The sequence below is a fragment of the Pantherophis guttatus genome, chromosome 5 (genome assembly GCF_059756535.1).
Source record: "Pantherophis guttatus breed Tessera chromosome 5, ASM5975653v1, whole genome shotgun sequence".
Classification (NCBI taxonomy): Eukaryota; Metazoa; Chordata; class Lepidosauria; order Squamata; family Colubridae; genus Pantherophis; species Pantherophis guttatus.
Genome location: NC_142067.1, coordinates 116,826,921 through 116,853,603, shown reverse-complemented (window position 1 = coordinate 116,853,603; position 26,683 = coordinate 116,826,921). Strand labels below are relative to the sequence as shown.

General features: G+C 44.2%; 1 protein-coding gene across 18 annotated transcripts in view; it reads right to left on the bottom strand.

The window, feature by feature from the left end:
• MYCBP2 (MYC binding protein 2) overlaps positions 1-26,683 on the bottom strand; it is a 139,040-nt gene that overhangs the window by 18,513 nt on the left and 93,844 nt on the right. For 4 of the 18 annotated variants that reach the window (XM_060686536.2, XM_087895500.1, XM_087895508.1 and 1 more), the window contains 15 exons: positions 25,863-26,024; positions 21,524-21,625; positions 17,225-18,874; positions 15,751-15,920; positions 14,617-14,861; positions 13,663-13,830; positions 12,021-12,178; positions 10,028-10,227; positions 9,635-9,784; positions 8,301-8,461; positions 5,547-5,703; positions 4,991-5,215; positions 4,205-4,270; positions 3,333-3,572; positions 1,179-1,277 (listed from right to left, as the gene is read on the bottom strand). In XM_060686536.2, coding sequence (XP_060542519.2) covers positions 1,179-1,277; positions 3,333-3,572; positions 4,205-4,270; positions 4,991-5,215; positions 5,547-5,703; positions 8,301-8,461; positions 9,635-9,784; positions 10,028-10,227; positions 12,021-12,178; positions 13,663-13,830; positions 14,617-14,861; positions 15,751-15,920; positions 17,225-18,874; positions 21,524-21,625; positions 25,863-26,024 — 3,953 coding nt within the window. The remainder of the gene's footprint in view (positions 1-1,178; positions 1,278-3,332; positions 3,573-4,204; positions 4,271-4,990; positions 5,216-5,546; positions 5,704-8,300; positions 8,462-9,634; positions 9,785-10,027; positions 10,228-12,020; positions 12,179-13,662; positions 13,831-14,616; positions 14,862-15,750; positions 15,921-17,224; positions 18,875-21,523; positions 21,626-25,862; positions 26,025-26,683) is intronic. The other 14 variants (XM_087895503.1, XM_087895504.1, XM_087895514.1 and 11 more) reach the window with 6 other exon arrangements.

Below are 26,683 nucleotides of genomic sequence, written 5' to 3'. Positions count from 1 at the left end.
ACAGAAGGTTTAATCTCTGGGATTTTTCTTTCGTATTTTGATAGGAAGTTCAAGGAAAAAAAGGGTTTTTTTGGCAAATGGAAATAGAAAAATTGATCTTCTTATTCTAAGCGACAATATGGGCAGTCCTCAACTTACAACCAAAATTGGGCCCAAAACTTTCTGTTGTTAAGTGACACAGTTGTTAAGTGAGCTTTGCCCCATTTTACAATCTTTCTTGCTACTAGTGAATCACTGCAGTTGTTAAGTTAGTATCACAGCTGTTCAGTGAATCTGGTTTCTCCATTGACTTTGCTTGTCGGAAGGTCGCAAAAGGGAATCAAGTGACCCCAGGACACTGCAACCGTCATAAATATGAGTCAGTTGCTAAGCAGTCTAAATTTTGATTATGTAACCATGGGGATGCTGCGTTGGTTATAAGTGTGAAAACCTGTTGTAAGTCACCTTTTTCCAGTGCCATTCTAACTTCAAATGGTCACTAAACAAACTATCGTAATCCGAGGACTACCTGTACACCCATATCCATAGCTTTCTGCAGAGCTGATTCAGGGGGAGTTCCTATAACTGAAGCAGCACTGAATACACAAAGCATTAAAAGCCTTTGGCTCATGTGAAGATGCCATCCCACCATGGAGACTTAGCCGTTCATCATGAACAATATCCTGCTGTGACCTCTTGGTCTCTCAAGAACCAAGCAGTGTGGCTGCAACAACACGCCAGGGCTAAGTTTCCCTCTAAGCAGGGTACCGTTTATGAGCCATGGTGGCTCAGTGGTTAGAGTGCAGTACTGCAGGCTACTTCTACTGACTGCCGGCTGCCTGCAATTTGGCGGTTCAAATCTCACCAGGCTCAAGATTGACTCAGCCCTTCCATCTTCCGAGGTGGGTAAAATGAGGACCCAAATGGTTTAGGGCAATATGCTGACTCTGTAAACCACTTAAGAGAGGGCTGTAAAGCTGTATATAAATATAAGTGCTATTGCTATTTAAGGGATTCCAATCAATAAGAGGAGTGCCAGCAGTTAAGCCTTCATTCAACATGACGAAAGGCTAAAAGCTTTGTTTCTGAATGATCCCGACTGTCGGCTCAAGGGAACGCAGTCCCAATTCAAGATCTGAACCAACTTGCATTAGGAGATAAAAACAAAATCTTGGTAATTGTAGAACACAAATAAATACATTGTGTACTTTTTCTTCTCCTTCGGGTGAAGAAAGCAAAGCCTTTTCTTCCTGTTCTGGTGTCGGCTCAGCATCTCCAGATATGAGTTTGCCAAAGACCTGTTTCAGAGGAGAAACAAAATACCAGAATAAGATGGACATGCTATTTCTTTCTTTCTTCTTTTTTTTTCATGCGGCAATGTCAGCAATTTTCAAAATATTTCTTTACTGCCTGCATTCACAAAGAACAGAACCTGGCCTGAAAATAAGCTTTGAAACGAATTACATCATGGTGATGTTTGTTGTCAACAAGACAGTACTGAGAATGACTAATCTGAAATAAATACCACGATAAGGACCCAGATTATTTGGGGGCAATATGCTGACTCTGTAAATCACTTAAAGAGGGCTGTAAGGCACTGTGAAGTGGTATATAAGTCTAAGTCCGTGACGGCGAACCTATGGCACATGTGCCACACGTAGCTCACAGAGCCCTCTCTGAGGTGACACCAGCTGTTGCCCCAGCCCAGCTCCACCACACATGCGTGTGTGCCTCCCGCCGGCCAGGTGGTCTTTGGGTCTCTGCCGTGCATGCGCGGGGGGCAGGGTGCATGCGGGGGACGCGTGTGTGCATGCGCAGGGGATGCGGGTTGGTGTAGGCGGCTTTCCAGGCCCCAAAACGGGGCGCAAGGGAGCCTCGCATTGCATTTTGGGGGTTCGGGCAGGTGCGCGTGAATTCACGCGCGCTTTGGGCACTCAGCACCAAAAAGGTTAACCATCGCTGGTCTAAGTGCTAATGCTATTTCCAGATTCTTTTTATTAGATGCTGCCTAGTGCAGGCCTTGCATAAAAACATACACATTCTACTCTTGTGCAGTTTGTTTAAAGTTGAGAAGAGATATCACACATTACCTAGCCAAGATGAAGATGGAAAATGGTGAGGAATGAATTGGGGAACAGACATCCAAAGTAGAAACCATTTTAAAGATCTAAGTAAACCAGGAAGCAGCGGAATCAAGTGTAGGGATCCATTTTTTTGTAAGGAATTCAGAATGACATCTGCATGCTGAAACAGAACTCCTCTAAACTAAATTCCACCAAAACCAAACCAAACCAAAACCTGTCGTTTTTGGGGTGTTATTTTAACTGGTGGATTTTTCTACAATGGATAATTAGAAGTGCAGAAAAAACAATTGCTATCAACCTGCCTTTCATTGAGGACCTGTATACTGCACGAGTCAAAAAGAGGGCTGTGAAAATATCTACGGACCCCTCACATCCTGGATATAAATTGTTTCAACTCCTACTCTCAAAACGACGCTATAGAGCACTGCACACCAGAACAATTAGACACAAGGACAGTTTTTTCCCAAATGCCATCACTTTGCTAAACAAATAATTCCCTCAACAGTCAAATAATTTACTAAGACTCTATTATTATTATTCTTCTCTTCCTTACTAGTATCTATCTCTTCCCACTTATTATATAATCATGTTGCTTGTGTCTTTCAATTATATTGTTTTTGTTTCCTACTACGATTTGATAGCTTATTAGTAACCTTGACTATCACTAAGTGTTGTATCTTTTTATTCTTGATGAATGTATTTCATTCTTTTATATTCACCAAGAGCCTTGGTGGCGCAGCAGACTAAAGTGCTGTTAAATAGCACCAGCTGCCTGCAATTACTGTAAGTTCAAATCTCACCAGGCTCAAGGTTGACTCAGCCTTCCATCCTTTCGAGGTAGGTAAAATGAGGACCCGGATTGTGGGGGCAATAAGCTGACTTTGTATAAAAAAGAACACCCCTTGGGGGGGGGGGCGAAAGTCCTACTAAGCAGGTATATACAAAAGTATGAAGGCTATTGCTTAACACATTGTAAGCCGCCCTGAGTCTCCAGAGAAGGGTGGCATATAAATCAAACCAATAAATAAATAAATAAATAAATTCTCCTTATGTATACTGAGAGCATATACACCTAAGACAAATTCCTTGTGTGTCCAATCACACGTGGCCAATAAAGAATTCTACTCTATTCTCTATATTCTTTAGGAAGGGGCAAAAGAAATGTGAAAAAGAAAGATAGGATTCCCACGCCATTTCTATCTACGGAGTGATAACTGTGCCTTTTTATGGAGGCTTGAGAATTGCGTTGTGCTCTTCACACCGCCTCACCTGTGATGTGATAAGCCTGAAAACTCGCAGCGTCTCAGCCTCACAGCTTCTTTGTTGAGCAACACTTGCCGAGATCTGGCCAGCTATTTTGATGCTTTCGCCATCTTTCCAACCGAGCACTTTCACCTGCCGAACTCGGAGGGTATTTTCTGGCCCCTTTAACTCAATTTTGAGGATGTGATTGTCTCCACCAGGAAGTTCACTAGTTACCCAGCCAATATGTCTAGAGTCCAAGTCAACCTAAAACACAGGAATAGAAAAGCAAGTTGGTGTAAGCAATAGAAACATAATTGCAAAACTTTCCAGCAGAATGGTTCAAAAATAAAAATTAAGGGTAAGGCTGCAAGATCTGACTTGGAAAAATATGTATGGCCATTAGATGGCCACACATACTTAGAATTTTTCTATCTCTTTGTTACCATCTAGTGGCCGCCCCAATTTCTGCAGCCCAGATTTGAAGTTAAGTCACAGGTGACTGGCTAAAGGATGAGTTTAGGTTAACAAATGTGAGAATTGCACTTCATTTGAAGCATTTGCTTGAGAGTAAACAGTGGAAAAATACACAGGAAAATCAGCACTAAATCAAAACAATATTATTCTTTCCTCCAACTACACAGAGCTGGACATTTAAGACTAAAACAGTACATTACTTATGCAGCTAACTTTTTAGTACAAGGACAGATGGAACACAGATTAATAAATACAAGGGGAGAGATCTTGTTTCTTTTCTTTCTTGCAATGTCAGAATAAAGAATAATGAAAAGATGTCCAAGTTTTTAATTAAGAAAATTTCATTAAACAGAATGTTAAAATACATGGATTTTAAACATTAAGATGCTTTGTTATTACTCATAATGGCATAGGTAAGCTACCTGTTTTATTCTGCAAAGATCTTCTACTGCTTTTCCGGTCAAAAAAGTCATTGAAGTCACTTTGTTCTAGATATGACAATATGAAACAAAAAATAAAAACCAAGCATGTTAAGTTTCTAAATTGATTTTAATATCAACAATTTAAAATAAAAGGGAGGCAGAGAGAATAGACTTAATTTGGTGTAGCAATTCAGACACCAGGCTAGAAACTGGCAGGCTATGAGCTCTAGTCCCATCTTAGTTAAGCAGCCAATTGGGCCAGTCCATCTTTCTCAGCCCTGGGAAACATGCAATGGCAAACCTAAAAGTAGCTTTTTCAAGAGGCAACTGGACTTTCTGGTTTTTCTTTGAAGACATTTCGCTTCTCATCCAAGAAGCTTCTTCAGACAAAACGTTTTTAAAAAACAACAACAGAAAGTTCAGTTGCCTCTTGAAAAAGCACCTTTGGGACAACCATGACCTGGATGACTGAGAATCTCCATAGACATGCAGTGGCAAATCACTTCTGAAATCTTGCCAAGAAAACTGTTCAGACAATCAATAGGAATCAATATGGACTTAAAGACAGCCCCATAAACCCCATACAAAAAAGGATTTTAAAAAGTATTTTTATCACACACTCACTTTGCTCCATTATATTCTTGCCACCTGGCTTATATATGGATTTATAACAAAATCTTGATCTGCCTTGCTTTTCTAGCTCTATAGCCTTATCATTAATTCACCCTCTAACATCCAAATGGACATGTCGATGTTACTCTTCTTTTAATTGAAATTAGCGCTTACCCCGAGGTCTCTTGAATTGTCAACATGAACAGACACATAGCGAGCATTAATTCCTTTCATGCAATTAATTGTAATGTTTTTAGTTTTATTCTTGTCTTCATCGCCCGATTCCCAGAAGGTTTCCGTTGACCCATCTGTCAAACTACCAATCATGGCTGGCCGGCTTGAAGTTTTTATATCAACAATGTTAGTTAAGTCCTTCAGGCAGACTACTATACATGATTCCTATCAAAACATATAAATTTCACAGTTAAATACACTACTATGGCTTAAATTAATTTAATTAACGTATTTAATGTAAAATCTTATAATCAACATTACTGATTATGCCCTGGTCCCTCCACCTCTTTCATTTACTCCTTTAAATCAGTCTTGGGCAAACTTTTTTCTGCTCAAGTGTTGCTAGGTGTACCCAGTTGGAGCCAAATAAACATTTTCCCAATCGTTCTTTATACCAGAAATCACCCATTTGAAGAAACCAATTTTGATCAGGTGTTCACTGGCAGCCATGGATTCTCATTGGCTGCTGTCACAGTAACCCGGAAAATCAACTCGCCTGATTCAAAGCTTCGAAGCCAGACTGGATGCTGATGCTAAAGCTCTCCTCGCTGTCTCCGTCATCAGATTTGGAGAGAATGTTGTTGATGTGATGAAAGACGTTGCTCTGATGCAAAAACTGATGGTCGGATTGCTTGAATTTGAGGCTCCAGCATCTGAACAAGAAGACCATGATTATGACTTTTTCCATTTCAAAGCTTCCAAAGAACCAGCCTTCCTCATCGCATAGCAATTAAACAGAGCCCAAATCATCAGAAACCAGCACCAGTTATACAAGAGCAATCAAAGAAGAGCCAATACCAACATCCAGATTGGTAGATTAGCTCCCACCTATCCACCTTGCACTGATGAGCTTACCTGGCACTGAAACGTCTGCAGGAAGAGAAGTGAGTTCAGTGACCACCTGGCACCCAAGAATTCAACCCTGAGCTCACCATGGCAGCCTCTCAAGAACATTTGGAAAAGCCAAAGAGGCCTCTGCTAGGAGCAAACTCTATGGTGCTGCTTGTTAAGTTCACGTGCTTCTACACATAAGGAGAACATACTCTTATACTAACCTGTCCATAATGAAACATCTGCAGGAAGAGAAGTGAGTTCAGAGATCACTAAGCACCCAAGTATTCAACCTTGAACTACCCACACTGTCTATCAATGGCAGCCTCCAAAATCATTTGGAAAGGGCAAAGAGGCCTCTGCTAGGAGCAAACTCTATGGTGTTGCATGTTAAACTCACATGATCCTACACGTTTTACATCTAAGGATGTTAGGATATGGTGTAAGTCTAACAGTTGTCCAAGCAATATGTGTTCTATAAATTTAAATGTAATGCTGAGTAATTGTACTGCTGAGTCATTGTAATGACTAATGACTGCTGACTGAATGCTGACTGCAATAATCATAATTGTACTGTTGAGTCATTGCATTGCTGACTTCACTTATCTTAAGTGGATAATTACTAGTGTAAACTGTATATAAGAAGGAAGCCGAGCTATAGTCATTGTTGGACCTGCTCTCATCATTGCTTGATTTGCTGCAAGACATGGATGGATATGCTACCATCGTGATTTGTTACCAGCATTGAATTGCTGTTTATTACCTACTGCTGTTTGGTAAGAAGATATCTGTAACTTCAGACTGATTTGAATGGCTAAAGACTTGGATTGAGTAAAAGACTATGCAATTGTTTTTCGCTACAAAGTAAAAGCTTTGTTAAACCAGTTTGTATGTATTGTATTCATTGCTCTCAGTACCGTTTCTCTGTGCACTTACTCTGCTGGTTGGTTAACACAACAATATCCTTAACAGAGAACCCATTCTTATACTAACCCCTCCACACTGAAATGTCTGCAGGAAGAAAAGTGAGTTAAGAGACTGCCAAGCACCCAAGAAGAATTCAACCCTGAGTTGCCCATATTCTGTTCAGATTGCAAGTAGACGTGTGAGTAGCAAAATCCTCAGTTTTTTCCCCAATGTTTTCCCTCTTCTAACGAGTGGGAATAAAATAAGGTGGCCTGTTGGGAGCAAACTGTTCAGCTGCTAACCAAATTGTCCCCAAAAGTGACACGGGGTCCAAATAAATAAAATGATAAATAAAATAAAATTATAATTAATTAAAATACAGGTAGTTCTTGACTTACAACAGTTCGTTTAGTGAGCATTCGAAGTTACAATGGCACTGTGAAAAAGAGACTTATGACCAGCGATCACACTTACGGACGTTGTAACATCCCCGTGATCCTGTGGTCAATGTTCAGATACTTGGCAATTGACTCATATTTATGACAGTTGCAGTGTCCTGGGATCACGTGATCACCTTTTGTGACCTTTTGACAAGGAAAGTCAATGGGTGGGGGGAGCCAGATTCACCTAACAACAGTTTGATTAATTGAACAAACGCAGTGATTCACTTAACAACTGGTGGCAAAAAAGGTGGTAATATGGGGCAAACTCACTTAACAAATGTTTCACTTAGCGACATAAATTTTGGGCTCAATTGTGGCCGTAAGTCGAGGACTACCAATACAGTAAAGCAAAGGAAAATAGATAAAATAAAGTAAAATAATAATAATAATAATAAAATAAAATAAAATAAAAAATAAAATAAAGTAAAGTAAAATAAAGAAGTAAAATAAAAAAGTAAAAGTAAAAGTAAAAGTAAAAGTAAAAGTAAAAGTAAAAGTAAAAGTAAAGTAAAGTAAAGTAAAGTAAAGTAAAGTAAAGTAAAGTAAAGTAAAGTAAAGTAAAGTAAAGTAAAGTAAAGTAAAGTAAAGTAAAGTAAAGTAAAGTAAAGTAAAATAAAATAGTAAGTCTGGAAGAGCACTGCTGAAATTCAGCCAAAGGGATAACAAATTCTGATAGCACACCTGGGAGAATTTGTAGAAGGTAGAAGGGGGGGTAGAGATGCTCTTCCAAGCAGCTCTCGGACCCTCTTCCCACCAGTAAACTTCCAGCAATGGATTCCAAAGGGGTCAAACGGAACGACCAGGCAGTGCTGTCAGAATACTTATGTGTTCTCCAAATGAGGGCTGGGCCCCAGAAGGAGCCTTCCAAAGTAACCCATCCCCAGCCTGCCGTGTCACCAAGGCCAACTTTGAGAGATGTGAGAGCCAGCACACAAAAGACCAGGGAGACCCACAGTCAAAAGCCCGGCTACCATCATCACCGCAGCCATGTTTTCCTGGTGAAATTTTGCCTCTGCCCTAAAAGTGTTTTCTAGAGTCCCTGGAGCCTGCCTGCACCCGGGTCAGCTCACCTCAGAGCCATCTGCTGTAATGAACTTCCACTTGGCAGCAACATCATCAGGTCAGAGATGGTCTGGAGCAGACGGTGAAAAGTGTGAGGGAGCGGATGTGCGGCTTCTCCAGCGATCACAATATCCGACAACGGATGCTCGCAAACCCGCGTGTCCTTTTCCTGCGCATCAAACACAAGTAGCATTGAGTTAGTTATTTCACGCTGTTCCACAGTGCGGTTTTCCCAAGAAGTCTTCTCTCTCACACACACACAGCTGTCATAAAGCAGTAAGATCCGTATCAAAGAATAGCAAGCTAAATAAGACAAATCCAAACCTTAAATAACCTACAAAAGCAGCATGCGGAGCAAAAACAATTCAAACCTTAATTGTTTAAATGAAGGACCTACTTTAAAGGTTTTCTAGCGTAACGGAAACAGGCTGAAGAAAAGCTAAGAATCTATAATGATGATTCTGAGTCACCATTCTCAAAAAGATCCATCCTTTTTTAAAAAACCTGAGGGAAAAACATTGCATTTCACGATTTCTCTCAAGACATGCCTTCGTTACTGTTTCAATACAGCCATCTTGCTAAACCTACCACCTCTTTTTTAAAAAAAATGTGGCAATGTGCCAGTCCATTTTCCTAGCTATTTTATGCAATGACTCATTTAAGCCATTGTAAATGGGACCTCTATTTCTGAAATAAACTCAAAAAGGTTCTCTCTGGAATCCTCTCTGGCCTGAAAAAGGCCGCCATCTGTCAAAGAAGCGACAGAAGCCCTGATTTAAGAGAAAAATCTAATTTCTCACAAAGAGAGTAAGGAACGTTGACTGGCATATTTGCACCCTGGCAAAGCTGCTGTGTCTATGCACCCACACAGCACACTTTCTCTTTGTGTTACAAACTAGCCTCTGAAATAGTCACCACAAAGGAACTGTGTGTGATCCATAGATTACTATAAAAAAAAAAAAAACACCAAACAAGGTATTTTTTCACCCCTACCTTGATACAACTATTCCATGCAATCCAGGGGTGAAATCCAGCAGGTTCTGACAGGTTCTGGAGAACCGGCCGTGGAATTTTTGAGCAGTTCGGAGAACCGGCAAATACCACCTCTGGCTGGCCCCAGAGTGGGGTGGGAATGGAGATTTTGCAATATCCTTCCCTCAGAAGTGGGAAGGGAATGGGGATTTTGCAGTATCCTTCCCCTGGAGTGTGGTGGGAATGGAGATTTTGCAGTATCCTCCCCCTGCCACACCCTCCAAGCCACACCACGCCCACCACGCCATACCCACAGAACTGGTAGTAAAATAATTTGGATTTCGCCACTGATGCAATCCCTTTGATTTACTTGTTCAATGGTTTCTTTGTTGGCTTTGTTTTCCTCATCTTCTTCTTCCTCAACCTCTACCGGGGCTGGAGTAAGAGAGGCCACAAAATGCCAAAGAATGTCATGGAGGGACGTGGTTTGTATGACGTTGCAGAGAAGCCAGTTAAAAGCCTAGGAAAACAAGAAGAGAAAATGCCAGACTTCTGGAAAATAAACCCTGTTCAATTCATTAGAGCAAGACAAGCGCCTACCAAATATGAGGACCCTCAAAGAGAGAATCAACAAGCTAAAAAGGGAACAAATTTCCCCAATGCTTTTGGGGTGAACCACGAGCAGTAAAACAGCTCATGCTTTTTATAAGCAGAAGTCCTGTTGGTGCATCATTTACCAGCAAGGCGATTCGTATTAATTTACCTCCATAGCAAACACCCGGCAAGCTGATTTCCTTAAAGCTTGTTTCATGGCTATTTCGAGTCCTTCCAAATCATGATGCTGAATTACAAATGCCAGAACGGGCCACTGGAAGTTTCTCTCTCCTCTGGAAAGAGAGCTGTGGGCGGAGATTAACCGAGAGAGTTCAGGAGATGGATGTCTCAGGAGAGAGGAGCCCACTTCTATTTGAAGGCAGAAACAGACGGAAACATTAGAGGAATAGCTTTCGGATGGTCAGCATCAAACTAGTATCAAAATAGAAACATTGCCCATGTTATCTGTCACACTGTTCTCTGCAAGGGTGGGCTCCTGGGGGTTCGGCAGGGTTCGGGCGATCCTCCAGCCAAGGATCACTGGGGTTCGGAGAACCCCCAAGTGCCACCCTTGGCTGGCTACGCCCACCCCACCCCTCTCAGGAGTCTCCATGCAGCCTGTTCATCATTCTAGGTAAGTGCAGGGGCCGCGCAGAGGGTCTGGGAGGGCAAAAAACAGGCCTATCTGGAAGTCCAGAAACAGGCCTGTTTCCGGCTTCCGGAGCCTGGGGGAATATATTTTTGCCCTCCCGGAGGCTCGAGGAAAGCCTCCAGAGCCTGGGGAGGGTGAAAAACGGGCCTACCGGAAGTAACGGAAGTCCAGAAACGGGCCCATTTCTGGCCTTCAGAGGGCCTCCAGAGCCTGGGGGAGGCCGTTTTTGCCTTCCAGGAGGCTCAAGGAAAGCCTCCAGAGCCTGGGGAGGGCAAAAACACACCCACCCCGCTGTGGTCCAGGCGGCCAACTAGGCTACGCACAACATGGCCACACACACCCGACAATAGGGCAGCGAACTCGTTGCTAAAGGATCTGAGGCCCACCCCTGGTTCTCTGCCTCTTGGGAATGCCAATGGCTGCCTCTATAATCAAACCAATGTCTTGGTTTTCAGTGCTTAAGAACTCAGATGCTATTAACACTGACCCGTTTCTCACGTTGGGTATTACGCTGCATGTGAATCATGCCAAACACTGAATGATTTGCAAGGTACCAGCCATATATAAATTGCTTTGGGGAAACTGGCCTTAATGGGTACTCATATAAGGCACTGGATCCGGACTCTGAGAGGAAGATTCTTTGCAGATTCTCAGGGTTTCTGGCTCTTCTCTGAAGGGGTTTTGGGGGAAAGGCTGCCTCTGATCTGGCTGCAGCCTGCCTATCGGCTCCCACAGTTGTGCGAATGCCTCCAAGGTGGAAAGCAGAACACCCACAACATCTGTAGCACAGAGGCTGTGTAGCAGCACCGATGGCCGCTGCCATGAAAAGCAGCGTTCTACTTCCTTGGGATCACTTGGGATATTCTCGCCTTCTTCCTAGGGACTAATGAAACCCCTCCCTGGCACTGCTGCCTGCTCGCAGGTAAGGGAAGAAGTGAGGAGTGCAAAACATGGAGAGGAGGAGAAGGAATCAGTTCATCCTCTACAGGGCTGTGTGTGTGGGAGGCTATCCCTAAGGGCACATCTGGAACTTTGTGGCAGTGGTGAAATCTGAACCGGTTTACTACCGGTTCGCTGGCTACGCATACGCAGTGCGCACCACGCACCAAATGCAAGGTGCGCACATGCAGTATATGCCAAAAGGAGGCATGCGGTAAGTAGAACAGCGCACGAGGGGTGTGTGTGTGATCAGCTTTGGCATGCAATCTTTTTTTAAAAAAGCATTGCTTTTAAAAGTAAAAAAAAACCTCTGATGATCGCGCAGCTCAGCTGGGCATGGGGCGGGGGGGCAGGGATTTTTGCTACTGGTTCTCCGAACCACCCGCTGCCATCGCTACTGGATTAGGCGATCCGGTCCAAACCGGGAGCATTTCACCCCTGCTTTGTGGGTATGAACTGTTCTGGGTATGGAAGCACAGCAGTGTGGGCCCGTTCCAAGACTGAGATGGAGATGAACACAGCTCAAGTGTTCCACACCAATTCCCCAAGGGAAAGATGTTTACTTCCTCACCTGCATCTCCGCTGTTAACTCTCCTTCTGGGGATGGCCTTGACCCGGGCAGGCAGAATGGAGTGAGGCTTGTCGTATTCTGATGCAACGACGGAATAGGATCTTTGGAAAACGGTACGCTTTGCAAGGTCTGTATCTGTAATAGGACTGGTCTCTAAACTGGAAGAAGAGCAGAAGCGATTTTAATTTTCAAGCCACTTTGGCACTCCATATACACACAAACATGTACAGTATACATATACAAGAGCTGCTTTCAGATGTTCCTTAGGAATGTTCTCTGTTCTCAGAGAATATGTAATTATAATGACAAACTACAATCAGATACTTAGAAGGAAGAATTAGGTAATAACCATTAGGTAATTAGGCAGATAATTTTCCATCCATTATGGATGGAAAATTCATATTCCAATGGATTCTGTTCTGACTTAGGCTTCCTTAAAAATTAAACAACACAAACTTAGTCCCGGCAAATCTCTTTAATTCATACAGCTGTAAATTACTTTCATTTATAGTCCACAGGGCTTGATAAACAGTCTTTCAGAGGAAGGTTATCAACACCCACTTATCTCACGTGGAACGCTGCCAGAGAGCTAATTTCCAGACCCAGGGCAAGGCCAAACTTGGCACAGACTCACAAACAGAATTTTTAAATCTTGAATCAGCCAGATGAACTAATTGCTTCCTGCAAAAGCTCACATCCCGTTCGCTTCTCTTTTATGTCTTATGGGAGGGGCCAATCATCTCCAAGCCTTACTCCCAAGTCGACCCTGTTTCCTTAATTGTTCCTGTCTCCTGGCAGCTCTGCGCATGCACACACTGGGAACAGGCTCACGCTGTTCTTCTGCCTCACTGATGTCATACTCCGGAGACTCCGGAGGCAGCAAAGAACTACCAGATGGCCTTGGCCCCCTCTCTGCCTCTGACTCAGAGCCATCGTCCGAGCCTTCCCCAGACTCCAGAACTGGCCCACATTCCTCCCCAACCTCCTCACTGTCTGAATCTGCAGCCAGCTCTGCTGGCCGCTGGCGGGCCACAACAGATTCATATTCATTCATATTCATATTCCAGTGGATAATTAGGCATCCATATTCCCACAATCAATGTCCAGTCTCTTCCTTTAGAAAAGTACTGCGTTGGGTTTTGCTCGCCTAGTGTGCATTTGAGTATTTTAAAGCAGAACTTAAAAGTCATCCAGATGGACACAACCAAAGGCTTTATTTAGGATTACATGAGTCCTTTTCCACGATCAGGCACTGAATTATTACTCTTTTAATAAAATATTCTGGTTGAAAATTGGCACGATGACAATTAGTGCACAAACTCAAGCCTGAATCCTGTTCAGCTCAGTTTGCCTTCCTTTCAAATAAATATGGCGGCATTTAGCAATAGCAATAGCACTTAGACTTATATATCACTTCACAATGCTTTACAGCCCTCTCTAAGCGGTTTTACAGAGTCAGCATACTGCCCCCAATAATCTGCGTCCTTATTTTACCAACTTCGGAAGGCCGAGTCAGCCTTCAGCTGGTCAGCATCGAACTGCTGGCAGTTGGCAGAGTTAGCCTGCAGTACTGCATTCTAATCACCACGCCACCACGGCTCTTAGTAGTAGATCAGCATACATTAATATCAGAATGGATTACCTTGGTGGCATGGATTTCATGTTGCTTTCTGGCTCCTCAAATACATTAGGACTGGCATCCGGAGTAACAGATATATAAGGTGCAGGCACTGAAGTTGAACGCAAATACCTCATCTCATCTTGAAAGAGGTTGTCGTCTTGATAGCCCACAAAGTTTTCGTGATGATGCCTGACCCCAAAAAATAATAATAATGCACATTGGTAAAATCAAAGTGATTATAGCCATTGGGTGTTGTGGCCTCTCAGCTGCTGACCCCTCCAGCAGCCGAATCAAATGAGGTGACATGGGAGTCAGGGTCAGCATCAAGGCAACCTGAGAGCTCCGAGGGGGGAGAGGGAATGGAGCTTTCAGAGATAGAGACAGTACCCCGGCCATCCGTCAGCCCTCAAATGGAGAGTCAACAGCACCCAGATCTAGAGGTGGCTGATGAGGAAGAGGAGGAACAGCTGGGTCCAGTGCCTGACGCGCAGATGCGCAGAAGGCAGAGGAGAGGAGAGCAGTGGAAATCCGTGGGTGGATCCTTGGCACAGAAGAGCCACCGCTGTTAGCGAAGCCCCACCCTAACTCTGGGGATAAAAGGCAGGGGGCAGAAATGAATAGATGTGGAAGACAACTATTCATCTCCCTTGCCAGACAAACTTGGTAACCGGCGGTGAAAGAGAAACTTTTTGCTGGGGCTGCTGGCGCTCCTAATAAAAGAATTATTGCTTCAACTACAGAGGGTTTGTCATGTTTGGGGAGCTGGGTCAGAACATTGGGAATGCAAAACCTTCCTGTGAGACAGAGGTGTTGATGAGAGTATGGGAAGGTCATCCTAGAGTGGTATCCATAAACCGCATGGCTGTGTACATGTAGCACCCGGAGTCGAGATCAGCTCAAGGGGGAACGTCTTTCCAATCAGATTTAGTGAGTCTCATAAACATGGACATAAAAAACAGGCTCCATTGCTCTTACCTGGCTAATGTCTGAAGATAGAGGCAAGGCATTTTCACAGGAAAATCCTCAGAAATGCCTTCCTTGACGCTGGGAAGCTGGGACTGGAACGGCTTGGATGGGTGGTAGCACAAAATCGAGGGTTCAGCGGCGCTGCTCAAGGCCAGCAAGAACAGGGCGTTCCCTTTGATCACTTGGTGGGCTTCCATGGTGGGCAAGGCACGGGGGGTCTTCACCTGGGTCGGCTTCCTCCTCGACTGTTTGACCTATAAAGAAATAAGTTGAGACTGGCTGATCTGAGATCAGAGCCCAAAGCAGGCCTTCTGTTGTGGCCCGCCAGTGGCCAGCGGAGCTGGCAGCAGATTCGGTCAGTGAGGAGGTTGGGGAGAAACATGGGCCATTCCTGGAGTCTGGGGAAGGCTCTGATGAGAGCTCTGCGTTGGAGGCAGAGAGTGAGCCAGGGCCGTATGACCGGTATCAGCTGCCTTCGGAGTCAGACATCAGTGAGGCAGACAAACAGCTGGATCCTGTTCCCAGGGTGCACATGCGCAGAGTTGCCAGATGAAGGAAACAGCTAAGGAACAAGGGTCGACTTGGGAGTAAGGCCACAGGTGGACGATGAAGGTCCCCTCCCATAGGGAATAAAAGAGAAGCGAAAGGGGAGAGGTGTTCGCAGGAGTTCATTCAATTAGTTCATTCCTGCATTCTTGCCAAGTATTGCAGCGTCTGAAAGATACCGGCCTGGCCACTCTCCAAGCCTGATAAAGGTCAGTAATTGTGAACTATCTTGAAAGATTGTGGGAGAGGAAAGACTTTGCTGGAGAGGAATTCACTGTAAATTAAATAAAAAGGGTTTATCGGGATGAGGACTCGGCTTCGTGCGGCTGGGGAAGTCTAGGTCAGAACACCTTCAGTGCTCAAAAGTAATAGTCTACATGTCTTGTGTGCTGAGATCTTCCCTCTCTGGGAAAGGAAGACAAGGGATCTGCTTGTCTTGTGACCCTGTGAAAGTGGTTCTTGGCCAAAGGTCCTCTTTCTAAGGACCTGGGCCTCCAGGGATTGGGGTGGGGGGAATTCTGGATTTGAGCCACAATCCTTAGAAGATCTCCCAGCAGGACCCAACTGGCTTGGAAGAAACAGAGGAGATCTATCTACCTTTTCTCTCGCTGCTGCCTGCTTTTCACGGAGGTATTTTTCCCGGCACCGATCACAGACAAGGTACCACGTGCTTCCTCCTACGCCACCATCGCCACAGTTCCCGGCCCATCCTCCGCAAAAGTGTCCGATGCTGTTGTAGCCTTGTCCGTCTGCGTACCGGCCACAACCTGAAAGCACAGAAGGTCACCTTAGACGTAGAGAGAAAGATCTTAACAAAGCCATTCCTCAATCAAGCATTCACAAGATGATACTCTCTGGTGCTCAGTCACCTCGGTGCAAGAAAGCTGGATTGAACCATTCTCCAAGAACTATCCCTGAAACAGATGTCCCTTTCTTAACAAAGGGAGTGAAGGGTGATGTTTCAACCCCATTAAAACTTCCAGTACTATAATTGGGTGCATTCTGGATCCAGAAGAAAGCGAAACCATTAATCAATTGTCCTATCTAGCGAATATTTTCATTTCTGATCCAAGATGAGGTATGTAAGGGATTCAATCGACACAAATCGGCCAATTTCTGTCTTGGCGACAATGATAGATTTGTTGAATGACGAAGCAAAGCAAGGGTACAATCAAAACTGGTGGCTCAGCAGACTGATAGCATTGTGATTAACACCAGCTGTCTGCAATTACTGTAAATTCGAACCTCACCAGGCTCAAGGTTGACTCAGCCTTCCATCCTTTCTAAGGTAGGTAAATTGAGGACCCAGTTTGTAGGGGCAATAAGCTGACTTTGTATAAATATACAAAAGGATGAAGGCTATTGCTTAACGCATTGTAAGCCGCCCTGAGTCTTCGGAGAAGGGCGGCATATAAATCAAATTTTAAAAAAAAGAAAAAAACCACAAAATCCCTTTGGGTTGATGTCTGCTCTCTCTTCAGCCTGGGTCTAATGCAAGAGGAAAAGGCCAGGGATGGCTCAAGGCAAGGCAAGGCAAGGCAAGGCAAGGCTTTATGGTGAACTGACAACACAACCGTGGGCACCCCCTTCCCTACTCTATACAGGTAGTCCTCGACTTACAACGGTCCATTTAGTGACCATTTGAAGTTACAAGGGCACTGAAAAATGTGACCTATGACCATTTTTCACATTTACGACCATTGCAGCATCTCCAATGGTTACATGGTCAGAAATTCAGAGGCTTGGCCACTGACTCGTATTTATGATGGTTGGAGCATCCCAGAGTCATGCAATCCCCTTTTTACGAACTTCTGGTAAGCAAAGTCAACGGGGGAAGTCAGATTTACTTATCAGCCACGTTACTAACTTAACAACTGCATCGATTCACTTGATCAAGTGAATTGGGGCAAGAAAGGACCTAAAATGTGGGCAAAACTCACTCAACAACTGTCTCGTTGAGCTCAATTGTGGTTGCAAGTTGAGGACTACCTTATACATGACCATAGCAGGCGTGAGAAAATGTGAGAAAAATCTGACTGCCTCCCTCGTTTTTGCCTGGAGGCCCTCTTACCTGGATGTGCTTGTCTCATGTGATAAGTCACCGGATACGGGTGGGACTCCCCACACAATTCACATATGGTGTCTTTCTCCGGACGCTCCCCAGCAAGCTGAGCCATTTCCCCAAAGAGATTTCCCCTGGGTCTGGCCTCCGCCTTCTCTTTCTTCTTCTTCTCCTTTTTGGATTTCTTGTTCTCTTTCTCGCTTTCTTTTTTCTTCAACACCGCACAGGATCCAGGGCTTGGGAAGATCATGTTCTGGGAAGCCGCCTTGATGGTTGCCAGAGAAATGTCTTCCCAAAAAGCGACCAGGTGCTGCAGCGTTAATGGCAGAGGCGACTTGGTCTTTAACGGCGGGTGGCCGGAGCTATCGAAGGGGGCCGCTTCCGACTTCCCATCCTCGCAGCGTTCGTGAAGAGGCGGCTCTTTCAGCATCGACAAGACCTTGTTCTTATTGATGCTCCCCATTTTGGAGATGTCAGGCCCGTGAGGAGATATGTTGAACATGTTGAGGGCGGAGGATATTTCCAGCGAGTGACGGTTCTTCAGCTTGGTTTCTTTCTCTTCGGCTGGCGCTTGGCTGAGATTGCTCCGGATGGGCGCGTGCTCTTTGGAAAGCTCGGGGTTGAACTTCAGAAACGAGGAGCAGGCCATCGCGTCGTGGACGATGCCTTCGTGCCACAGGAAGGATGCAAAGACGGTCCTGGCACATTCGGCGACTGAAGGAGACATAGCTGGTTTGGCTGGCTCTACCGACCGGGCTCCTTCCCCTTTAAATAGGCAGACTGACCTCTCCTTTTTGGGCCTGGCATGCCGGTTGGCGCACTTCCGGCCCGCTTTGGGAGATGCCCTCGTGTCCTGCTCCTCTCTCAGAGGGGCCTTCCCTATGCTGAAATGAACTTTGTTCAAGCCTTCCTCCAGGCTGCTACAGTCAGAGTTGCTGTCCTCGCATAAGGTGTTGGTCACGCTGCTCGTTTTCAGCGTGCTGGATGTGCAGACCTCAACGACTTCGCTGTGAAGGTTTTCTTGCACCACGTGAGGGGAAGGGGCTCTGTTTTCTGTGTCGCTCCCTGATCTCCCTTCCTTGGGCGCAATTTTGGGCTTCGGCGAAGTGGATCTTCCCCGTATGGGTTCGGTGAGAGGCACCTTCTTTTTACGAAGAGTATCCGGGTCCAGTGTGTAAGAATCCGATTTAGACCTCTCCCGAGGAGGGTCGAGCTTCGTCTTCACTGGGGTTGAGGGTTTCTGAGGAAGGGGCTTCTCATGAGGAGAGGACGACCGCCGAGAACCAGCACCAGATGTGCAGGATTTCCCCGATGGGGCTGTCTTTGGAGAAGGGGCCCGAGTTCCTGGGCCCGGGGACTCTGCCCGAAGGGAAGGCGCCGTCCTCCCCTCAGATCTTAAGGTCTGAAGCGTGTTGTGATTTGGGGACAATGATCTGCTGTGGGAATCGGACCTCAGCTTGGCAGTATCCGATTTCAGCATTAGAGACTCGCTGGCCGATAGGCTCTCTGTGTTCCTAGGCTTCTTCTGGTCGGCCACGGTGTGGCTCCAACGCCCATCCGATTTAGGGGTCCTGCTTTCCCCCCGGTATTTTAAGGCCACGTCCGCTTTCCCTGCCGGAGAAACTGATCTAGCAGCTGCAGTGAAATTCAGCCTGTCACCTGTACAATAAAATGTTATAATTGGGTTAAAAAGGAAAGATTAGTGAGACAAACCTTACCACATTGACCCGTCATAGAAATTCATTTCTCAGTGTTCTCGCTGCCACCAGAAAACCAACACAACTGCTACAGAGAAGTTTCCAGTACTATAGGGAAGAGAGAAAAGTGTTGACTAAAACATAGTTTTACGGTCAGAGCCCAGAGTGAAACTCAGTTGTGCAAATTTTGAGCTTCTGTCCCTCAAAAACTGCTTCTTAGTACCAGTAACTGTTCTAGAATTACATGGTGGCAGAAGAGATCATAGCAATAGGATTGGGAGATCAAGAGGGGATCGGAAGTCCCTTTCTATGGTATTTGCAAGAGACTCATCTGGATCTAGGAAACCTCTGATGACCAGCTTGCTCACATCTTAACAACACCGGCTACCCACTCCAGGGCAGGAAAGGGAAGTGTCCTTCTCTAAAAGCCAGGATGAACCCAGTTATGGTTAAGAATTGGGGGTGGTTTCTTATAGCAGGGACACCACTGTGCATATTGAGAGGAGAGGAAGGATGTCTGTCTGGAACTAGGCTTTAGATCCTGACATGGATTCTCTTGGGTCCCCTTGACTTGCTGTTTCAGAGAATCTGACCCAAAGAATTGAGAAGACTTGCAGAACTATTGAGGAAAAAAAAAAAAAAGGGGGGGGGGTAAGAAAATAGCTCAACTGGAAGCTCCACGGATCTTTCAGCTTACTTTGGAATCCAATGCAAGATCACTTTTTTAGGCATCAGATAAAAAACATTCCACAATGTTCAGGAAAAAGTTAAAAGTCTATGGAACTTCTCATTCATCCAAGTCGTGGTTGTTCCTAAGGGGCTTTTATTTTAAAGGCAAGTGGACTTTCTGATTTTTCTTTAAGACATTTTGCTTCTCATCCAAGAAACTTCTTCAGTTCTAGCTTCTTGGATGAGAAGCAGGGGTGAAATGCTCCCGGTTCGGACCGGATCGCCTGATCCGGTAGCGATGGAGGCGGGTGGTTCAGACAACCGGTAGCAAAAATCCCTGCCCCCCCCCATGCCCAGCTGAGCCGCGCAATCATCAGATGCTTTTTTTTTTTTTTTTAAAGAGCATTTTTTTCTACAACCTCTTTGGCCGAAAAAATGCTTTTAAAAGTTAAAAAAAAAATCTCTGATGATTGCACGGCTCAGCTGGGATCGTCAGAGGCTTTTAAAAAAAAAAAGAAAGCCTCTGCCGATCAGGCAAGTCAGCTGGGATCATCAGGCTTTAAAAGCATTTTTTTACAACCTCTTCAGCCGAAGAGGTTGTAGAAAAAATGGTTTTAAAAGTTAAAAAAAAAAAAAAAAGTTGGCCACGCCCACTCAGTCATATTACCACCCCCACCACCCCCCCAAGCCACGCCACAGAACCGGTAGTAACAAATTTTACACTTCACCACTGATGAGAAGTAAAACATCTTAAAAGATAAATCAGAAAGTCCAGTTGCTTTTTAAAATAAAGGCACCTTTGGGAAGCATAGCTAAAAGATGTCTCTATGCATATTTTAATAAACGTAAGAAAAACAAGATGCTGAAAAGATAAAAACAGTTATTTCAAGGTTTTTTTTTTTTTTCATTCAGTAGTGACCTACATAATATATCAAAGCAGGAATTGCCCAAAAGATTTACAAGAGTTACGCTATTCGGTGCCGATATTATGAAGCGTTTCTTAACTTATTAAACGATGACTTCGTTGCCAGTCATCCACATTCAAAATGATTTGAAAAAGGACATTGTACCATTCAAAATTAAAGGAAGCATGTTATCAAGTAGGGAAAGACGGTTCTCTTTTTAACCCCGCCCTGTTAAGCAGCTGTACTGAGCAATTAAATCAGACTGGAAAGAGAGAGTGCCTGGATCCATTTGGAGCGAAGGCTAAGAGGGCATCGCAAACCATTTGGAATGTTATCATGTCCATTCAAGGTGGGACACAACTAGACAAGAAACGTCTATGGAGATTCTCAGTCATCCAGGTCATGGTTGTCCCAAAGGTGCTTTTTTCAAGAGGCAACTGGACTTTCCTATTTTTCTTTGAAGACGTTTCGCTTCTCATCCAAGGAGCTTCTTCAGCTCTGACTGGATGGAGGGGAACGGAAGGATTTATACTCCTTGCAGACAGCTGGTCATTTGCATTCTTTTTAGAGAGTCGTTGAGGCCACTTGGAGGTTCGTCTGTGTCCTGCAAATGACCAGCTGTCTGCAAGGAGTATAAACCCTTCCATTCCCCTCCATCCAGTCAGAGCTGAAGAAGCTTCTTGGATGAGAAGTAAAACGTCTTCAAAGAAAAACAAGAAAGTCCAGTTGCCTCTTTAAAAAATCACCTTTGGGACAAAACTAAACAAGAAGTGTTTCTTCACATCCTTTGAGCTTGCACAGGTGTGCTGCCTATTGTGTTTGGGCGTTAAAATCGTAGAGGCGCGTGCTGCTGCTAGTTGGAAAACCTCTCCTTTACAGCAGAAGCCACAGTCTGACATGTCAGCCAAGCCAACCCTGAGCTGACCCAGAAACCTTTTGGAGCTGAATGGAATGAGATGGACTGGCAGGAGAGACCCTCGCATCCCAGGACAGAGCAGCCCTTCTGCGCAAGCGTCTCCAGCAGCATGCATACCCACCCTGGAGCTTGTATGAAAGAGATGAGAGAGCGGAGGCAGGCACGGGAGCATCGCTACTTTGGTCAATGCGCTCACGACAAGCAAGGCCGCGGGGTGGAGTTTCTAGAGGGGAAGACAGTGGCACAGAAGGAGCACAGATTGAACGGGGAAAAGAAAAGCCAAGATAAAACCAGCAAAGCAAAGCAAAGCACAGCAAAACCAGAGCCGGACATTTTTTTTTTTTTCTGGGACCAAAATCCAACACACTTTCATTCACTGTTCTAGAAGTCTCAAGTAATAAATTTAGAATTTAGAATAACAGAGTTGGAAGGGACCTTGGAGGTCTTCTAGTCCAACCCCCTGCTCAGACAGGAAACGCTATACCATTTCAGAAAAACGGTTGTCCAATCTCTTCTTAAAAACTTCCAGCGTTAAGAGCATTCACAACTTCTGGAGGCAAGTTGTTCCACTGGTTAACTGATCTGTCAGGAAATGTTTCCTTAGTTCTAGGTTGCTTCTCTCCTTGATTAGTTTTCCCCCATTGCTTCTTGTCCTACCCTCAGGTGCTTTGGAGAATAGCTTGACTCCCTCTTCTTTGTGACAGCCCCTGACATATCGGAATACTGCCCTAGTCCTTCTTTTCATCAAACTAGACATACCCAATTCCAGCAACCATTCTTTATATATTTTAGCTTCCAGTCCCCTAATCATCTCTGTGGTTCTTTTCTACACTCTTTCTAGAGCCTCCACATCTTTTTTTACATTGTGGTGATCTTTGATCTCAACAGGGCATTATGGAAAACCAAGCTGGATTCTTAGAAGAGCAGCAAATATTTCAGGAGTCTTTAGCAATGGCTGCGTACATAATGCAGACTTTTACACTACTTTCCCTGCGTCCTTTTATTGGTCAACTCTGGGAAAGACCATATAGCCCAGCATTATTCTGAATATTTTCTGTCTTGTCTTTAGGTAGGAACGCTGTTGTCTTACAGAGTAAGAAAAACCAATTAAACATGCAAAACATTAATTGTATGACAATCATCTGCTCTTTTGAACCTGGGCAAAGAGAAAGAGGACCTCCAGAAAGAAAACAGCTCATCTCTGCTAATGGAACAGAAACAGAACAGGCAAGGGAACTAAGACTTTGGGTTTCCACAAGAGATTCAGGAAGTGGTGGGATTCAAATAATTTAACAACTGGTTCTATGCCCTAAAGACCGGCTGGATGGGCGTGGCCATGGTGGGTGTGGCCAAGGGATGTGACAGGCAGCATTCAGCCTCCTGCATCCCTCTGGGAGCAAAAACAGGCCGCAGGGTGATGCGCCCCCCCCCTGTGCCCCATTTTGAGCCTAGGAGGCAGTGGTGGGTTCCTCCCGGTTCGGTCCGGTTCAGCCAAGCCGGTAGCGGTGACAATATGACGTCACCGAACCGGTTCTCCCACCCCTGCCCTCCCGCCCTCCCACCCACCCACGTTCTTCTTACCTTTTATTTGGTCCCACCCCCAATCTATTGCTGCCTCCTGAGTCCCAGCTGATGACTAGAGGGAAAAAAACTGTTTAAACTCTTGCCGCGGGGCTTCAAAGGGCCGTCCTACAGCTGATCAGTGTTAAAAGCAAACAAATGAGTCGGATCGTAAGTGCGAGGACTGGTCATAAGTGCGAGGACCTTCCAGAAATGACTGACCAGCTAGCCACGCCCACCTAGTCACATGACCTCCAAGCCACACCCACAAAATAAGCCACGCCCACAGAACCTACCTGTGAGCCAAAATGGGGTGCATGGGGACTCCTGGAAGGGACGGGGCGGTAAGGGGCAGAGCCAGCCAGCAATTTAAGAGCTGGTGTTGCATTTTCTCCCACTTAAAGTGACAGTGGAAAAATTTTCTTAGACAGAAAAGGATTTCTGTGCTTCCCCTGATCCCATTCATTTTCAGCTACGTTTCTAAAACCCATATCTTTTTTACAGAACCACATGCAAAGACATATTTAACGTATCTTATAACTTAGCTTTTGGCTGTGCAAGAATACAGGGAAAAAGGACTAAAAAAGTAAGGTAAAGGTAAAGGTTCCCCTCGCACATATGTGCTAGTCGTTCCTGACTCTAGGGGGCGGTGCTCATCTCCGTTTCAAAGCCGAAGAGCCAGCGCTGTCCGAAGACGTCTCCGTGGTCATGTGGTCGGCAGGACTAAATGCCAAAGGCGCGCGGAATAGTGTAACCTTCCCACCAAAGGTGGTCCCTATTTTTCTACTTGCATTTTTTATGTGCTCACTAGGCCTCTACCAAACTACGACTGTTTCTTGCAATGTGATCAATAATTTGGCTATTACATGAGCTATCCATCACTCGGATTGGGTATTCCCATCAATGCAACAGTTCACAAAAGCTATATAAGTTTATATAAGTTATATAAGTTTGAGGGCCAAAAGTAAAGAAGAGGAAATAAGAAATAGGGAGCAAGATCTCTTAAGCTGAAATGTTTTCCTTTCCTTTCTATTTCCTTTCTCTTCTAAAGCTGTATCGTCTTGTCAGAAATGCTCACAAAACTCTATCATCACAATTCACTTTCATTTCCACCTATAACTCTAATAAAAGAAAATTGAGCGCAGATTTGAAGATATTTAAAGTTTCTACTTGATATCTACTTGTGCAAGATTTCAGATACACAATAATTAAAATCCACTGCAGTGTCTCTGTGTTGTATTTCAAGAAGAGGAACAACTATCCTTTCCAAATAGAGCTTTTGAAGAGAAGAGGGGGGAAAAAAAATAACATTCTGCTCTGGGCATTAATTAAGATTTCAAGTCGACTGATCCATGCACTTGTCAACAACAAAGTCTAATCTATATCAAGATAGTCAGTAGAGGGTCCTTGATTCCCCCAAATGTTAGCTGGCTTATTAATTGCAAATGCACTATTATTATTTTTTTGGCTGAGGATTGTTTTTGAATTATCTACTGAGGAATCTAAAGACCTAAACCTAAAGACTCCTGTCACATCCCTGATGTGACAGGAGTCATCCCTCTCTGATGAAGCCAAAGTGGACAGAAAGGATCCACATAGCCAAACATTATCCTCTACTTTCTCTTACCTGTGGATTCTCTCTCCTGTGTTATCACTTTGAAAATGCTTCCTGAGGTTTATTTCCACCCAGTGGAGCTGGCCAAAGTCTCTAGAAATAATGGGTAATAAGCAATAGACTTGGGAATCTTTATGAGTCAAGAAGAGGAGAATTCTAACTACTTGGTCTCAACAGCAAACCCAATAGCACTTCTATTGATATCTGCAGGTGCTTGATCTTCAAAGGGATGTCATCTGTGGTTTTCTTTAGGCACAACATTAGAAACCGACACGAGAAAAAATTTGGAAGGAAGAATGTACATAGATTCCTTGTGGACTATTTAAAAACGGCCGTGCTGTTCTCAAGGCTGAACCCAATTGGTAAGTTTAAATGTTTACTTAAGCATTTCTTATTCTGAAGCTTTTTGTTTGTCACCTTCAGTGGAAGAAGGCTATCTTGTTTAAGGATTGGCCAGAACTGTCAAATTTCTGGTGCTCCCAATTAAAGATGAAAAAGCATCAAGAATTATACCACATGTTCTGTTTACAGAGAAGATTAAGAACTCTTTGAAAACAGGCAAAAATCAAAGTTTTAATGTACAGTAGTCTTACCCTGAAGGATCAGGACTGAATTCCTTTCTATTCATATAGAAAAATGAGTGGAACAGACAGCTTGAGCATTAACTCAATTTATCAGCATTAATCCCAATAAGCTTAACAAACAACTTTTATGGAATTCTATTACGGAACAGACTGGAAAACAAAAATAATATCAATTTTCAACTTATATGAAGAAAAGATCTTACAGAATTTAGTGAAACTCCCACAAAATTATGAAGAAAGTAAGGGAAAAAAATCAATTAGTCATCATCTCTGAAATCAATGCTTTGATATCAAAGTATTGCCTTCATTCATCAATGCTTCCGTTTAAAACCACAGCTTGGTAATAACTGCAACAAACCCGTACAACAAAGTTCAAGATGTAACAATACTTACGAGAAATTTCAATTCTTGCAAATATTATATAATTTGAGAATTCTTTCACTGAATTAAACTCAGATATTTTCTTTTTACAAATACTCCTGTAAGTGTACTATCCATACCAAAGATCATTAAAAAAAGGCCAGGGCGACAATCGCTACTAATTATAGGTAAACCTCACATTTGGTTCCATGGGATGGAAAGTCGACATAGCGGTAAAAGAAAGGTGAAGGTGATAAGCAGCAGAGAGGCAACTGAGGTGGTGATAGCAATGGTGCAGCTTCGAAACGGACAGATGAGGCAGGAAAGGCTGACAGACTTACTCTGAAGCTGTGGCTGAGGCTGCTGGAAGGGAAGGGACTGTCCAAACACAAATGGGCTGTGGATTAGGGAAGAGGGAGGATTTGCAGCTTGATCAAAGATGGAAGGAGCTGGGAGACTAGGCCGTGACTGAATGGAATTCAATAGGGCGCTCAGTTGGTCACCTGCAGTGGGCAAAACAGTTAGAACTACAACCTGTTACCTTCAAAAAGGGCAAAAATAAAGCGTTCATTTGAGACCAGTGAGGCCTGGTCCGACCCGCCATCTTGTAATTAAGAACTATTCTGCTCACAAGGCATATAGTACAAGATGACGCAGTGGTTAACAAATATTTGGTGGAATTGCGAGCAGTTTTGACCAAATATATTTGCAAAAAACCAAAGCATACAGAGATTATTAGAAGCGTGTTCCATCAAACATTTTTTTTCCAATAGTCTTCCTTTTATAAGTTAAGAACAAGATTGCAGCCTGACCTGGAAATGAGCCCAAATCCTACGAGTATTTGAACAAAGACTTTGGAAATCAAAAAACAAATAGCCAATGGGAGGAAGAAAAAACAAACATAAATTTATTTAGAATACATTAAGCAGAGACAATGGTAGTTCCTATTCTGAAGAATACCCCAACCTACTCCATTCCACCCTGCTCCATCTCATCAGGCTGCTGCCTACTCTCCTGATGGCTCCTAGGTTGTCCCTGGAGAATATCTGGAGGAGGAGGAGGAGGGTGGTATGAACCTCCTATGCTACTGCCATGAGTGTTATGGTATGGCAATCATGGTTTAATACTCACATTTCAGGCAGATCCTGAGATATGCAAATGA